At 36.6% G+C, this 15077-nt stretch overlaps 1 protein-coding gene across 12 annotated transcripts in view; it reads right to left on the bottom strand.

The window, feature by feature from the left end:
• TASOR (transcription activation suppressor) overlaps positions 1–15077 on the bottom strand; it is a 62846-nt gene that overhangs the window by 3253 nt on the left and 44516 nt on the right. For 5 of the 12 annotated variants that reach the window (XM_036331850.1, XM_036331851.1, XM_036331857.1 and 2 more), the window contains 8 exons: positions 13742–13883; positions 12515–12574; positions 7779–8704; positions 4337–4459; positions 3301–3460; positions 2736–2844; positions 870–1048; positions 503–667 (listed from right to left, as the gene is read on the bottom strand). In XM_036331850.1, the coding sequence (XP_036187743.1) occupies positions 503–667; positions 870–1048; positions 2736–2844; positions 3301–3460; positions 4337–4459; positions 7779–8704; positions 12515–12574; positions 13742–13883 (1864 nt within the window). The remainder of the gene's footprint in view (positions 1–502; positions 668–869; positions 1049–2735; positions 2845–3300; positions 3461–4336; positions 4460–7778; positions 8705–12514; positions 12575–13741; positions 13884–15077) is intronic. The other 7 variants (XM_036331853.1, XM_036331854.1, XM_036331859.1 and 4 more) reach the window with 3 other exon arrangements.

Below are 15077 nucleotides of genomic sequence, written 5' to 3'. Positions count from 1 at the left end.
ACTAAACTGGTTAGCTCTATCAAATGATCTCTGCTTTTCATCAAAAACAAAAAGGCATCTTTTACATAAAACCTGGAACCAAAGCAGAGGCCATTAATGGCATGAAAGACTAAAGCTATGGATATCCCTACTACTTTGTATTAAATTACTTTGTACATCTGGGGATATTTAGTACCCCAATGCCAAATCCCCACTTCTGGTGTCCTTTTAAAAAATATAACCCCTTCGCTGACAACAGCAGCCAATAAAGCTTACAATACCTCAAAGAGAAAATGCCTACTTTATAGTGTGTAGGTCACAGAAACGAACAGCTTGTATTGACTACTGTATAATAAATGAGATTTTGTGTATACTAAAAATGATAAATTCATTGAAACACTTCCCTGAAGCTGTTTACCTGTGGTGTGAGTGGTTTCAAAATAGGCATCTCATCATATGAAAAGAGTGAAAACATTCCTCTTTCTGTCTGCCTTAAAGAAAAGGAAAACTACTAAAACATTACCTGACTGCGACTCAAGAGTCTCATTAGCACCAAGCAGTGGAAGGTTTTCTTCTGTGACTGAGTTGTGATAGCCCACGAGATTTTTAAAGTTTTGCATAAAAGCTTCAGCAGATGCAACTACTATTCCACTATCTGTATAACTGGAGGGCATCTGGATATTCTTTTCTAAATTAAAAAGAAAATGTTCTGAGTGTAAAATACTTAAAAATGTGCATGGACAAATGATGCCTCCTCCCAGCCCTCCTAAAATTCTTTCCACCACCCTTATCAGAATCATAGCTTAGCAATCAATACCCACTATGGCCCCACAAAATCCTTTCATCTACATTCTTATATTACTAGTAGAAAGCTGAAGACCACTGCTTACCTGTTAAAAAGACTATGTGTCGTTGCTGTATATTCTGCGCCTGAAGTCTGATAAGGCAGTCCAATTCTGGAGCATTTCGTGTTTGTGAATCACAATTGTGGTAAGACAAAATTTCAACCAGATGTTTCTTCTGATAGACATTCAGAAGCGTCAACAGACTTAGAGCTTTAGCATTCAACCTGTGAAAATAAGTAGTTCAGTATCTCCTAAAATTTACTGTGGAAGTTTCTGCTTCAAATTAAAACTATAATCTCTAACTTGAGGCAACTAATGACAACTGCATTGCTTAGCCCACTGCCTGATAAAGGGGTGCTTCTTAGGGGAGAGGGGGAGAGAGCAGCAATTGTGCAAACCACATGTAAAGTTCAGGGGCTTTCTCTGCAGGCAAAGCTTGAGGGCCAGCTATTCAGTGTAGACTAAAATCTCAACCAGTCACTTATTAAGTAACGAATTTACAGTTTTTATTTTCCCCAATTTAGAACTTTAGTGAAGGCATAAATGGGTAACAAAAAAAATAAATGAACAATAAATAGTACAAACGACTGACTACTGTCAGGAACAGGATGGTATTAACTTTGTACAAGTTAGAACTTTGGGCCTCAGTACTGCTATGTTATGTAAAGATAAGATCTGAAGGTGAAACAAGCTTTTAAAACGTGAATTACTACCGCCAGGCTGGGTGGCTTCAGTTAGTTGGCATGTTGTCTCCTACACCAAAAAGGTTGCAGGTTCAATTGGTCAGGTCACATGCCTAGGCTGTGGGTTTGATCTCTGGTTGGACCACATATGGCAGCCAACCAATCCATGTTTCTCTCCCCCCGTCCCCGCCCTCCCCGTTTCTCTCCCTCTAAAATCTGTGAAACTAAGTATTCTCAGGTGAGGATTAAAAGAAAAAAAAAGAATTACTATCAAAAGTTAAATACTTTAAAATTATTTAAGCATAAATTTCCCTAAGTGTGTACCATGGAATATCAATAAATATTAGAAATATTTTGTGATCTAAGTTTAAGAAATGCTGGTTGACAAAATGTAAAACAGAATTCTTAACTACAGAGTTGGTCAGATCCTTACATATGTGAATACATTGTATGGACTCTCTAGTAGCCTCCCAAAGTGATTGTTGCTCCAAGGTTCACACTTTGAAAAGTGACTTCTGGCCGAAACCGGTTTGGCTCAGTGGATAGAGCATCGGCCTGTGGACTGAAAGGTCCCAGGTTCGATTCCGGTCAAGGGAATGTGCCTGGGTTGCGGGCACATCCCCAGTAGGAGATGTGCAGGGGGCAGCTGATCGATGTTTCTCTCTCATCGATGTTTCTAACTATCTCTCTCCCTCTCTCTCTGTAAAAAAATCAATAAAATATATTTAAAAAAAAAAAAAGAAAGAAAGAAAAGTGACTTCTGGCCATGTAGGTGATTAGGACATAAGTGAATGTCCTGATCACAAATCCCCATATCATGTTGAGACCAATCTTTGTCTCAGTTAAGTGAGCTGTTATTAAATTAGCAGCCTAAGGTAACCCTCAAATGGGAGAAAGCCTGATTTAGTTAGCATACACACTTCAGTAAAAACAATAAAGACTACTGATTATTCCATTTTGATTATTATTCAAAACCCCCAAGTAGCAAAGATTAAACCAATTTTACCTATATATATAACTAGAACTATCAGCAAACTTCTACCTAAACAATATCACTTGCAAATAGGCTAGAATAATTTAGTATCACATTCCCTTATGGCTGGTTAAGGAAAAACTGAACAGCATCCATAATCTAAAAAAACAGAAATTCAGAAAGAAATTTTGTCAACATCCACATGCACAAAATGTTAAGTCAACAACCATCATATAGTTTTTTTTGAAATCTCACCTTCCCAGTTCCTTAAGTTTTTTCTGAAATTTACAGTGGACTTTCCATTGCCATTTTCCTTCTGGAGTACTAAGTTCTTCAAGGAATGTCAAAAAATTTTTAAGGTTCTCTGTTAGAGATAATGAAGTTGATTTTAAATTCAATAAATTACAATCACCCAAACTTAATTACAAAAGAAGTGTCTGGTGATATTGTTTAGAAACACCTACATTCCTAAGTAGTATTTTCTTTCCCTCCCTCACCTCTAAAGACACATTTTTATATTCTCTTTTAGATCTAAGAACATCACATCTACACATTATAAAAAAGAACATGTTGATAACAATAAACCAGAAGTAATCCAAGTGCAGTAGAGAGCCTTGCTTGCTTTAGATCAAATTAGAGGAAATTATTTGTAAAGACTAAGAATGGGGAATTTGAGGTAAAAAGCTCAAGAAAATGAATGGAAATGTACTAGTTATCTGTGATTGGCTGAATGGATAATACATAAACAAATGTGAGTCATTATTGAGAAAAACTTAGGCAAGACAGAAGTTACATGCTCAAAAGAATGCATAAATCTTACCAATTGTGATAACTTCTGGATTTAGAATGGATTCATCGGACACAATAAAACCTCCAGATATAAATAATTCATTGTATGTATGATTTTTAACATCATCCAGACTATCAACACCAGCAAAACTAACACAAGGGAGCTTCTTTAAAGTCACCAGGCCAGGTACCTATTTAAGTAGCAAAATAAAAACAGAAATAAGGACAGACAAGGGAATGAACTGACCCTAGTGTGAAGTAACCTACAAGAGAAGCCTTAACAAAATGCACCATGACTAACCTAAGCCAAGCACAAAATAATATTCCCAACATTATTTCCAAATATATAAACCAAGATTTATGTAATGGGTACCTACCATGACTAGAGAACACTCTAAGGAAAAGGCACAATAGATCTGAAACACAATTAAAAATGCTAACTTGTCTGGCCCTGTGAGTACAATGAGAATTCAAATGACAGCAAGAACCTACATACTGAACAGTTAGGAAAGGCTTCAAAGGGCAGCAGGACTTGAGAGAGGCTCAAAAGACTAAATGGGTATGCATGCATATAAGCATAACTAATGGATACAGACACTAGGGGGGTGAGGGCACCAGTGGGGGGTAGGGGAACAATGAGGGCATAAGGACATATATGTAATACCTTAATCAATAAAGAATAAAAAAAAAGGGCTAAATGGGATACCTCCAAATCCAAGGGATAACGGCCAGTTTGGCAAAGGGGGTAAAATTGGGTTTTACCTGGGACATACAAATGAAGAGATGACAACAATATAAAGAGAGTCAGCAGACTTGAGTGACATAGAAGGTCTGTGATGTGCTGCCATTTAAAATTTTGCAGGGGGGTACAGACTTGAATCTCACAAGCTGATTCACAGAAGGGTTGTTTAGGTCTCAAGCCCTAAATATCCAAACCTCAAGTTTTATCTCCTCTAAAGTTTATGAGGATATTTTAAAAATAAACAGTTTTAGTTTCAAAGGCAGTAAGATTCTATAATAAGGATGTTTTTGTAACCAAAATAAGTGATAAATTTGACTTAATGTACCTTGTGGATGAAGCCTGCAATGTCTTCATTTTGAATAATAATTAATAGTTTATCTAATTTTGATCTTCTTTCCAAAAACTGTTCTGGATGACATTCTGTATTGCCTAACTTGATAAGATATTCCTGTTAAGAAAAGAAAACTAAATCAACATTACAAAGGTCTTTTGCAAGCATCCATTTAACAGAACTGCAAAATAAACTGATAAACTTAAGCTAGATCCAAGGGCCTCAGGGATCATCAAGTCTGCTCTTACTGAATCTAAAGCTCAGAGCTTGAATGGTCACAGTCACATGTTACAATGCTATGCAATCAAAGCTAAGTAAATGCCAGTGTGGGGTATAAAAATAAACACAGTAGAAACAATGGATTAGCCCAGGTTCTTAACCCAGCTCCACTACTTATTCTGGGCAACCCAGAGTCCAATCATTAACCATTTCCTCACTCCCATTTTCCTTTTCTTTCAAAGCAGGCCCTTGGTTATCTGCAGCCATGTTATTGGTATACTCCCTCCTTCAGAGTTACAAACCCCTTTTCTGACCACTGTAGCTCATTTAACTCACAACATTCCCAAAATCTTTTATAAGGAGCTTCAGGACGTACAATGGTATTCATACTATAATTAGTCATGCCTGCCCAGTTTACACCTCCGAGCAAAATAGACTCCCATCTAATACCTCCCTCCATGCCGATGACATGGTACTACTACCTTTCAAAGGACACAAGGTAGTAGGTTCAGGCAGAGCTCCCTTTGCTTGCTGGAGGAATCCTGAACTCTGAAGCAAACTGCAGGATCCTGGAAGTCACATTCCTCATTTCACAGACACAGGAGCAAATTCATATTCTCAAGGTTGGCAGGCTAGTTAGCATAAATCTAAACCCAGCTTACCTCACAACCAGTCTACTGCTCTTTGTATCACACCCAAAGGGGCTGTTTCTATGGAGCCCCAAACTAAAGTAGATCAAAACAGTTTGGTTTTGATTTAACCTGTAAAGCTTCTGGGCAGATCTGAGAGCAGCTTACGGTCAGGTAATAAAAAGATAAATTACTATCAGGCCTGCTTATAATTTTTGGTCTTTTTACATTAAGAACTTTAAATGACAGTTCATTTTAATGCATACAGTAAACCCTCGATTTAATGGATTTTGGATTTAACGGACAAATTTTTCAGTCTGTATTGTCATGTGAAAATTAACACCCTGTTAATTTTAAAATGCTTTTAACCAAGATTTGCCTATAATTAAATTAACAGGTTATTTTTTTGTTATTAATTCACTGTTATTTTAAACAAACTTAGCGAATAGGCCTATGTTGGAAAAAAACACTGGTAATTTCGCCAACATAGACATTACATATCTACAACTACAGTATACATATTTAAATCCAAGTCACTGCTCATAAACAGTGTTCAGCAAATGATCTGTTGTCACGTAGCGTGACTTTCTGCAGCAGTTTCAACACATGCCAGTCGATGTTCTGACGTGCGCTACGCCATGCCCCAGTAATGTGCATTTGTTTATTCTCGGTGACTAGTGCAAGCATTTACTAGCCCTATTCAGTATAAATTTTAAATTGCTGTAATAGAAAACATTTCTGTGAAATTAAACGTTTCACATATAGTTAATTTTAATTACACAAATGTGTCTAAGTAAAAACAGGTAAACTTGCCGTAACCAGTTTGGCTCAGTGGATAGAGCGTCGGCCTGCGGACTGAAAGGTCCCAGGTTCGATTCGGTCAAGGGCATGTACCTTGGTTGCGGGCACATCCCCAGTAGGGAGTGTGCAGGAGGCAGCTGATCGATGTTTCTCTCTCAACAATGTTTCTAACTCTCTATCCCTCTTCCCTTCCTCTCTGTAAAAAATAAAATATTAAAAAAAACAGGTAAACTAATTTATCAATTTCTTAACATACGCATTCGGAAAACCTACTTTATTATATAACGGACTTTTGGCTTTAACAGACACCCCCTCACCCTAATTAGTCCTTTATATCGAGGTTTTACTGTACAATAACAAATCAGGTTGACTCCAGAAATCTTTAGGAAACTTAACCTTTTATTCACAGTTTTCATTCCTTGTAACATTTTTCCCAGAAATATTCCAATGGATATTGATTAAAAGAATTAAAGTTCCAATCTGATTTCCTATCAGATTTGTAAATCAGAGCTTTACCTCCCCTAAACAACAGAAATATGACTTAATCCATGCCAGAATGAATTAAAAGCATTTCCTATGTGTTATCATCAGTTTCAATTGTGGTGGGGGGAGGTGGAGTAATGCTGAGTACACTAGGCCCAGGGTTCTCATCTAGCCCCACACCAACACGCAGTTATGGCCCAAAGAGTATACCGTGCTTGGGCACATGTTGCTGGCAGTGGGAAAAAATCGAGAAGCTCTATGTTCAATCATACAAGGCAAAATGCAACCAAGGAATTGAATTCCTAGTAAGTCTGGTTGCATCCTCCCAAGAAACCACCGGGAATTAAAGACACACCGAGCACTCTCTTTCATTTCCATGCTCTGTTCTCCTGGGCACACCACATGAAGCATGCTGACATCAATAGGAGATCCCCAAATTGACAAAGGCTCAGGACATAGCAGCAGCATGGAGTTTCTGGGCCACTCTAGGTTTATAAGCCACTGATTTATAGTTTCTTCTGCTTCCTCTTACAAAACAATCAGAAATTCATCATGGCAAGTAAATTCCATAATTGGGAGCACATATTTAAAACCTAAGGCATTCCCTTAAGAAATTAAAATCCTACAGTTTAGTGAATTCTAATTGCTTAATATTAAACCCATAGAACTGTTTGGATATATAATTTACACACCCATTATTACAAATTTTATAGACCTATGTCTAACCCTATACACACATAAATACATGTGGTGGTGTTTTTTTAAAACCAAAAATCCCATCTACTCTGTAGCTTCAGTAGAAAAAAAACATATCTTGCAGTGAAGAATCTTTCATGACTGGGGAGTCTTTCAGGATCATAGTATTTTTTTTTTTTTTATCAATAAAGGCTATAGGGAACCTGACATAATCAGGTATCAAGAAACACCAAAATATATTATCATTAGGTTATTCCTGGACAGTTTTATTTTTTTATTTGATTGATAAAACCCATAGGGTATATAATGACAATTTCCTTTTCCCCTCTGTATCTTTCCTTCCCTGTCATTAAAAACCCAAGTATGAAATATTTAAAATCTTTGAACAATTTAAAGGTATTTGCAGTATGTAACAACAGTCTTTAAACAATAATCTAAATTCTAAGATATTTACATCACAGGGTTTCAGTTTAGTTGAACTTAGTCTTTCATTCCATTCTGCATTAAATTATGAAAATATATTTAAAAAAACAAAATAATTCTTTATAGAGGTCAAACCCAACATGACAAGTTCATACAACATGACTATAAACTTCTCTTTTAGTTACCTTTATTTCTTTACAGAGCATGCTCTCTTCTTCTTCATGAATGTAAAATTTCACAGTATTTCTCTGGACATCTTTCATGATTTTAACCAAACTGTTAAATACTTCAGGTTCTAACTTGCTTATAAAATTTGAAAGAGCTGGCTGGGCAGAAATGTCTACATCACTGGGTGATTTTGTTTCTTTTTCTTCTGGTTCCTGAGCAGTATCATCAGGTACAGTATGATCAGAAGTCACCATTAGCTCCGTGGCATGGTGTGGCTGGTTCACTTCTACTTCAGTTAAACCCAAAGTTGAAGAAGAATGCTGCTCATTAGAGTTGGTGTCTTTCAAAGTATCACTACAAAGTGGTTCAAAGTGTTTACTGAAGTCACTTGAGGAAACTGGTATGACATTTCTTCCTAAAGGATTCAATGCTATCTTAGTACCAGAACCATTATGACTGACTGGTGGCAAATTCCCACCCTTGGCTGATGCTTTGATAATAATAGAATTTAGTTTCTCATGCAAGCCATCTACAAACTCCTGTACACCCGTTTTGGAAGTCTTAGAATACATGAACTCAGAAAGTCGTTTCATCTTCTCTTGTGTTGAAAAGATAGGTGTGGGAATTCTACTGACATATGAAACATTCTTTTGCTTCAAAATCTCTTCTATCTTCCTAGAAAAGAGATTGTATTCTCCTAACACTGTCCTCTCTGTGGTTTCGTTCACTGCAGGCGGCTCTGCTGCTGGCACACACTGCTCCTCCACTGTCATCACCTGACCTGTTAACACGTCCTCCTCAGTGGTGCCCTTTAGTGTGTCTGTAAATGGAGAGGATGGAAACTGGTAATCAGAACTTCTCTGTCTACTTACTACCCGCGGGTCGTTAGGAAAGGTCTCCTGTGGTGGCAGATACACCAGTGGTTCTTCTGGTGATTTCATACCTATACAGGAAGAGTTTTTTATTATAAGAGTAATTGAAAAAAATAACATTTGAAAAAACAAACATTTTTTGAGGGAAAAAAAAAGTCAGGTCATTAGAACTAATTACACATTGGAAGATAGAATAAAAATCACAAATAATGGTGTGAAATGGGCCAATTTGGCATTAATACAAGTTATTTCTGCTTCCCTACCTTCTGTCTGACTTTAATAGACATGTTTTAATCAGGACAGTCAGCTGCAATAGATTGCTCCACCCCTATATTCTTTGCCAAGTAATGTCTACTATTGTAATACTAGAGGCCTGGTGCACAAAATTTGTGTGGGGGGTGTGTGTGGGGGCGGGAAGAGGCAGTCCCCTCAGCCCAGCCTGCACCCTCTCCAATCTGGGACCCCTCGGACATCCCTCTCACAATCCTGGACCAGTGGCTCCTAACTGCTCACCTGCCTGCCTGCCTGATCACCCCTAACTGTCTGCCCCTGCCTGCCTGGTCACCCCTCACTGCCCCCCCCTGCCGGCCTGGTTGCCCCATGCAGCCTGCTGTTCGGTCGTTTGGTCGTCCCTCACTGCCCCCCCTTCCAGCCTTGGTCGCCCCATACAGACTGTTTGGTCATCCATCCAGTTGTTTCGGTCGTGAGCACCCCTGGCTTTTTATATATTAGGATAGTCTTGATATGAAAATTTGAGAGTAAGACAATTGAAAGAATGCCAAACTAAAATGATGGGGGAATAATGTCCAACTTAAGAGATGCATTCAAGATGTAGGATAATTAATTTTATGCTTCCAGATTATTCTCTCCTATGAAGTTGCTTAATGGATTTCCTACAATGTTAGGAACTTCAATTTATCAGGGGGAAAAAGGCTCAATAATACAGGAAGAGAACATATTTCAAAGCTGCATTAAAGAGTAACATTTTTGATAATGCTTTCTTAAGTATTTTTATTTTGTTTCAAAATAATTTCTAGAGAAATCACAATAGCTAATATCCCATTTAAAATAAAGATCTCATTCAGCTAGTTGATGCTAATAGAATTATTTAACTTTTGACTCTTTTTTTTTTTTAAATATATTTTATTGATTTTTTACAGAGAGGAAGGGAGAGAGATAGAGAGCTAGAAACATCGATGAGAGAGAAACATCGATCAGCCGCCTCCTGCACATCTCCCACTGGGGATATGCCCGCAACCCAGGCACATGCCCTTGACCGGAATCGAACCTGGGACCCTTCAGTCCGCAGGCCGACGCTCTATCCACTGAGCCAAACCGGTCTCGGCTAACTTTTGACTCTTAACAACTAGTTCAACGCATACAATCATAATTCCCTCCCTGACCACAAATCCTAAATTCAAACAAAATGTTTTTGAAATTACATTTCAAAACAGGTACCCAAGTCCCTTTTTAAAAACAAGGGGAAAAGATCTTTAACAACCATTTAATATTATATTTTAGACAAATAAAAAATTTCTGATCTTTGCCTTTAAGATTGATACTACACAATTTTATCCTTTAAAAAATTACTAATTTTTAAAAAATCTTAGCCAACATTCCATAACAAATTGCTATTCCAGTATATGGAATGGTGCCTCTAAATCAGAAAGTCCAGGTACTAGTTTTCAAAACTACAGTACTTTAAAGATACAATGAATTCCCTATTCACCTAGGTGTAGCAGCATGTCCTCTTTACACAAAATTCAGATTTTATTTTCCCACACTCATACTTATCTAAAGGTTTTAAACAGCCTCAGTAGCAGTCAGCTTGTGACATTTCTCTATCAACGCCAGTGGTTACCATGAACCACTGTAACCATTAACTGCTATAAAGGTACCAGTCTGCAGGGTAAGAAGACCATAGCAGGTTTGTAGGTGGAAGAGAAGGGGAGCAAAATATCCAATACCATGGTATGAATTAAAACTGTATAAACTGATAAATCAGAAAATTCAAGTTCCAGAAAATAACTCAGTAATACTGAATATTCTTCTTAAGTTTCAATATGGGGTCTAGTGCATATGTAAAATGTTTGTGCTAGGAGTGGAAGATATACTTTTTGAAGTATTTTTTGTACTTCTTCAATTATGTATGTCAAAATACCTGATTTGGTTAAATAAAAAGATTTTTAATTGTACCTCATAAAACAAATGGGTTGAGGACCACCTGTAATTTAAAAATTTCTGAATCATTTATTATTTTAAATGAAATAGTTGCTCCTAAAAATCTATAGCTATAGTTCAGACCTATAAACTTATTCTTGAAGGGCTATCAATAAAGGGAATTTTTAAAAGATGAAATATAACTTAAATCTACCTGGGGAATTCTCCATATTAAAAAAACTCTAAACCAAGTCCATTTAAAAAATGCAAATGATCACTACCTAATTTTATTTTGCACAAATTTCCCCTATATGATTTTAACTGGTAGGTTGACTTTATTATTTTTAAAATGTCTTCCTCAATTATTTAAAAGAAACATGTCAATATCCATAATAATGCATGTTTTCTATTGTTATTCAAGCATTGCAGTACTTTGACTTTTAAGTGAAAAGGGAGTGGTATTCAGATATTTGTACTTTCAATCACAATATATGAAGATGGCATGCCAAATAAGAGGATTGCTGATGCTGATGAAGCATTTTGAAGCATAAAGATAGCTCCTGCTCCTAAAGAGAAAGAATTACTGATAGATACAAAACACGGGTGAATCGCACACATAATACTCAGTGAAAGACTCCAAAACAAGAGGATAGGTAGGTTCCATATATCTTAAATTCAAGAACAGGTAAAACTAACCTATGATGAAAGAAGTCAGATTTAGTGGTTACTACTAGGGGCAGGGAGAGCACTAACTAGGAAGATGCAAAAGCAAGCCTCAGGTGCTGCAAGTGTTCTACACATTGATCTGAATGGTATCACCTAAGTGTACACATTTAGATCATCTTTTTCTAGGAAATATAATAGCTTTCTTCAAGAGAATCTTGAACTAAAAGTCTTTTTAATTTCCAAAAGAGAGGAATAACTGTAAAGAACTACTAAAAATAAAAAATCATTTAGCTTTCCTTCCCACGCAAAAACCACTTAACACGTTAAGCACCATGTCAGTCACCGGTGATTGAAACGGAAAGGAAGACAAAACAGGCTTGGTGCTTAACATGCTAAGATTTCTAAAAGAGTAAGATCAACAAAATGAAAACAAGTAAAAAAGTCCCAGTACCAAACTCTAAGAAAACAAAGCCTATGACCATGCAGGGATGTTGAATTGACTGAGCTCAGACAGAAGGAAGACTCTTTTAGTTGCACCCATTGCAACTAGCTAATCATTACTACCTGTAAATGTTTCTGGAATCCAAAAGTTCCCTAATCTCTGATTTAAATTATCTGCAGAAATTAGCTTTACAATTAGAAGAAGAATTAGGTAAAAAAATTTCAAGATTAGGAATAATGTACCTAAAAGATAAATGGCTTCACCTCCATGTATTTGTATAAATTTAAGAGAAACTTAAAGACTGCTTCACATAAAATATCCTACCGAAATGGATTAAGAAAAATATTCCCAAATCATCATGTCAGATAGAATTGATTGTAGGTGAAGAAAACACCTGTAATCTCTATGAATATGTAGTCACTTCTTTGAACACATTATTTATATAAGAATATTTGATAGAAATCAAGTAATGATATAAATATGATATAATCCAAATTTTCTGTAATTAGCAGAACTTAAGTTGATGCCCTATTGATAGAAGACCAGAAATACAAGTAGCAATTCTGAAAAAGGGCACAGTGGGAGGGAGGAAAAGCAAAGAGAGCCTTCTCACCTGGCGTTTGTTTTTCACCATGTTTCCCCAGCTGGTCTTCTGGGCTTCTTGCATTCCCTCCTGACAGAAAGCATCCATTAGATTTGTAGACTCTCTTCAGATATGGTGATACCTATTAAGCAGCTTTGAGACAACCCCAAATGCTAACAAATCCAAGTAGTCCTTCTTTTGTCTAAAATAATCCTGAAGGCTCATTCAGAAATGGGAAGTTGCTTCCCTTTCTATTCAGGTGATGATGGAATATCAACACCTAGATATTGTGCCTTCAAATGGTTCTGAAATTAACTGTAAAGGTTAAGTTTGAGTGGGAGAAACTGACACCTTCAGCTCCCAAATGAGAAACAGTTGCCATCATTTCTAGGCCTCTTACCCTCTCTGGTAAGGTACTAAGTAGAGAATGGTGCTGAAGCCCAAGGAAATTCATCAAAGTTTTAGAAATTCTTCTCAGAATCCTTTCAAGTCTCAGTAGCTTCTAGGTTACAAATCAATCTACTTTTTTCCCTTTTAAAGGTTAAATAAAGGTCTAGAAATGGAAAAGATGTGCCCTGAAATATTTCAAAAAATGCTTAGCTAACAAAGATGAATAAGAACTTAGAATATTAAGATTATGTACATATGTGCTCATATATGTGTTTGCACAGAGAAATTAGGATACTGCAAAATGATCTTTCAACATTTGCTAAACTATTCTTACCTCATGGTTCATTAAGCTTCCCAGAATATTTGCATTTCAGGACATTCTCCACAATGATCCAATTATGCCAAGATAATCCAATACTAAGAAATCAAATTTCTTTTAAATAGATGAACCTCAATATGACCACTTCTTTGAGGACAGCTTGTTATAATGAAGCTTATACTTTGAGCAGACAGCATTTACTGGCTGTCCAAAGACCATCACTGCATCTCTGTATCTACCTCACCTTATTAGAAACTCAATTTCTGCCAACAATTTTCATTTGGAAATTTACATGCTAAACTCCATAGAGAGAATAAGCATGTTTTAAATCCCTATTTTTAATAGGGCTTTTTGCAGATACTTGCTGATGCTGCCCAAGAACAGTAACATTCAATAAACATTATATTGCTCAAAATAAGACACTGAAGATGTCGGAGCCAAGTAAGACAAAGCACTCAAGAGTGGAATCTAGAAAAGATGAAACCTTTCATGAAACTGGTCCCTAAGTAAAACCAAGCGAACCTAATTCCCAGTACACTTGTTCTTACCTGTAATTGGAATCAGTTTCCAATGTATTTCAGTCTCTTCAACATTACTAGACTTAGATTGTTTATGGAATCCATGTTCAATGGGAATGGTGGGACACAAACTGCAATCTTCAAAATTATTCATGCTAATTAAATTTGGTTCCTAAAAATTGGAGGACATATTCATTAGCTTTCTTTTCAATTCATCTTAATGTCAAGAATAAACAACCATTTTTCACAGCAAACTCACAACCTTCACTCTGAACACTGAAAATTAGTCATTCAAACATGGTAAATTAATAATACTTCAGCCTTACATTAAAACACCTTTCCTTCAAAACATAATTTAATATTGATTTAGAACTGAGGTTGCTCAACTTATTCAGTCAAGCACTAAGTATTTGAGGCTTTGCGGGCCATATATTCAGATACTCAGCACTGTCATTGTAGTGCAAAAGCAGCCAAGGCAATACCTAAACGAATGGGCATGGTTGTGTTCCAACAGAACTTTAGTTACAAACATAGGTGGTGAGCGGAGTTTGGCCTATATCAACCCAATTTAGAGAAAAAACATGTTAGGAAATGCTAACAACATAAATTAGTTTCTCAGTGCCTATTTTACACTTCTCCCCATGTGAGCCTCCTACAATCATCCTCCCCCTAAATTAAATGTCTGAAAACTACATGGACAAAGGCTAGGGACATATATATGACTTTTAGCCAAAGGCAGAGAAGAGAAAATGAAGGAAGAGTAAATTAGAAATAAGCCCTTAGGATGGTGCCATCCTAGTATTGTTCCTCAGTGATGCAGCCACTTCTTGGGGGAATAGAAGGCTACTTCTCAGCTAGACATCAGTACTCTAAACAGAAGTCATAAATAAACTGGATGCCCTGTCAAGCAAGGCCAAGTGTCACTTCAGTGGTAATCCTAAAGGCAATTCATTTTCCATTCCTATTTGTAAGAGAAAGACAAAGTACCTAACCTTGTTTGTAACACTAGTGCACTGACTTTAGTCACCTCATCTGCTTCACCTATGGGTTATGGTATTTCCAGCAGAAAGCCAATGTTTCAAGAATTCAATTTTATTATGAAACGATATGGAATTAACTCCCAATAAGCCATTTCTGAAAAATAGATTGTCTAGCCTTAACTTTAGCACCATAGGTAAATCTTGGACTATCCATAAACTTGTAAGCAGGAAGGAAAACAACTACTTCTATAGTTAACTCTTTGTAAAAAGGAGTAACTTAGAAATACTATCCTGGACACTTTTATTGAAATGTTTATTTCTTTTTAAAAGGGAGAAAAAACCCATTAAAGCAAATCCTCTCTTTCACACACACATTCACAAAAGCA

Source organism: Myotis myotis, unplaced genomic scaffold, assembly GCF_014108235.1.
Source record: "Myotis myotis isolate mMyoMyo1 unplaced genomic scaffold, mMyoMyo1.p scaffold_m19_p_13, whole genome shotgun sequence".
NCBI lineage: Eukaryota > Metazoa > Chordata > Mammalia > Chiroptera > Vespertilionidae > Myotis > Myotis myotis.
This window is presented reverse-complemented; position numbering and strand designations above follow the sequence as displayed.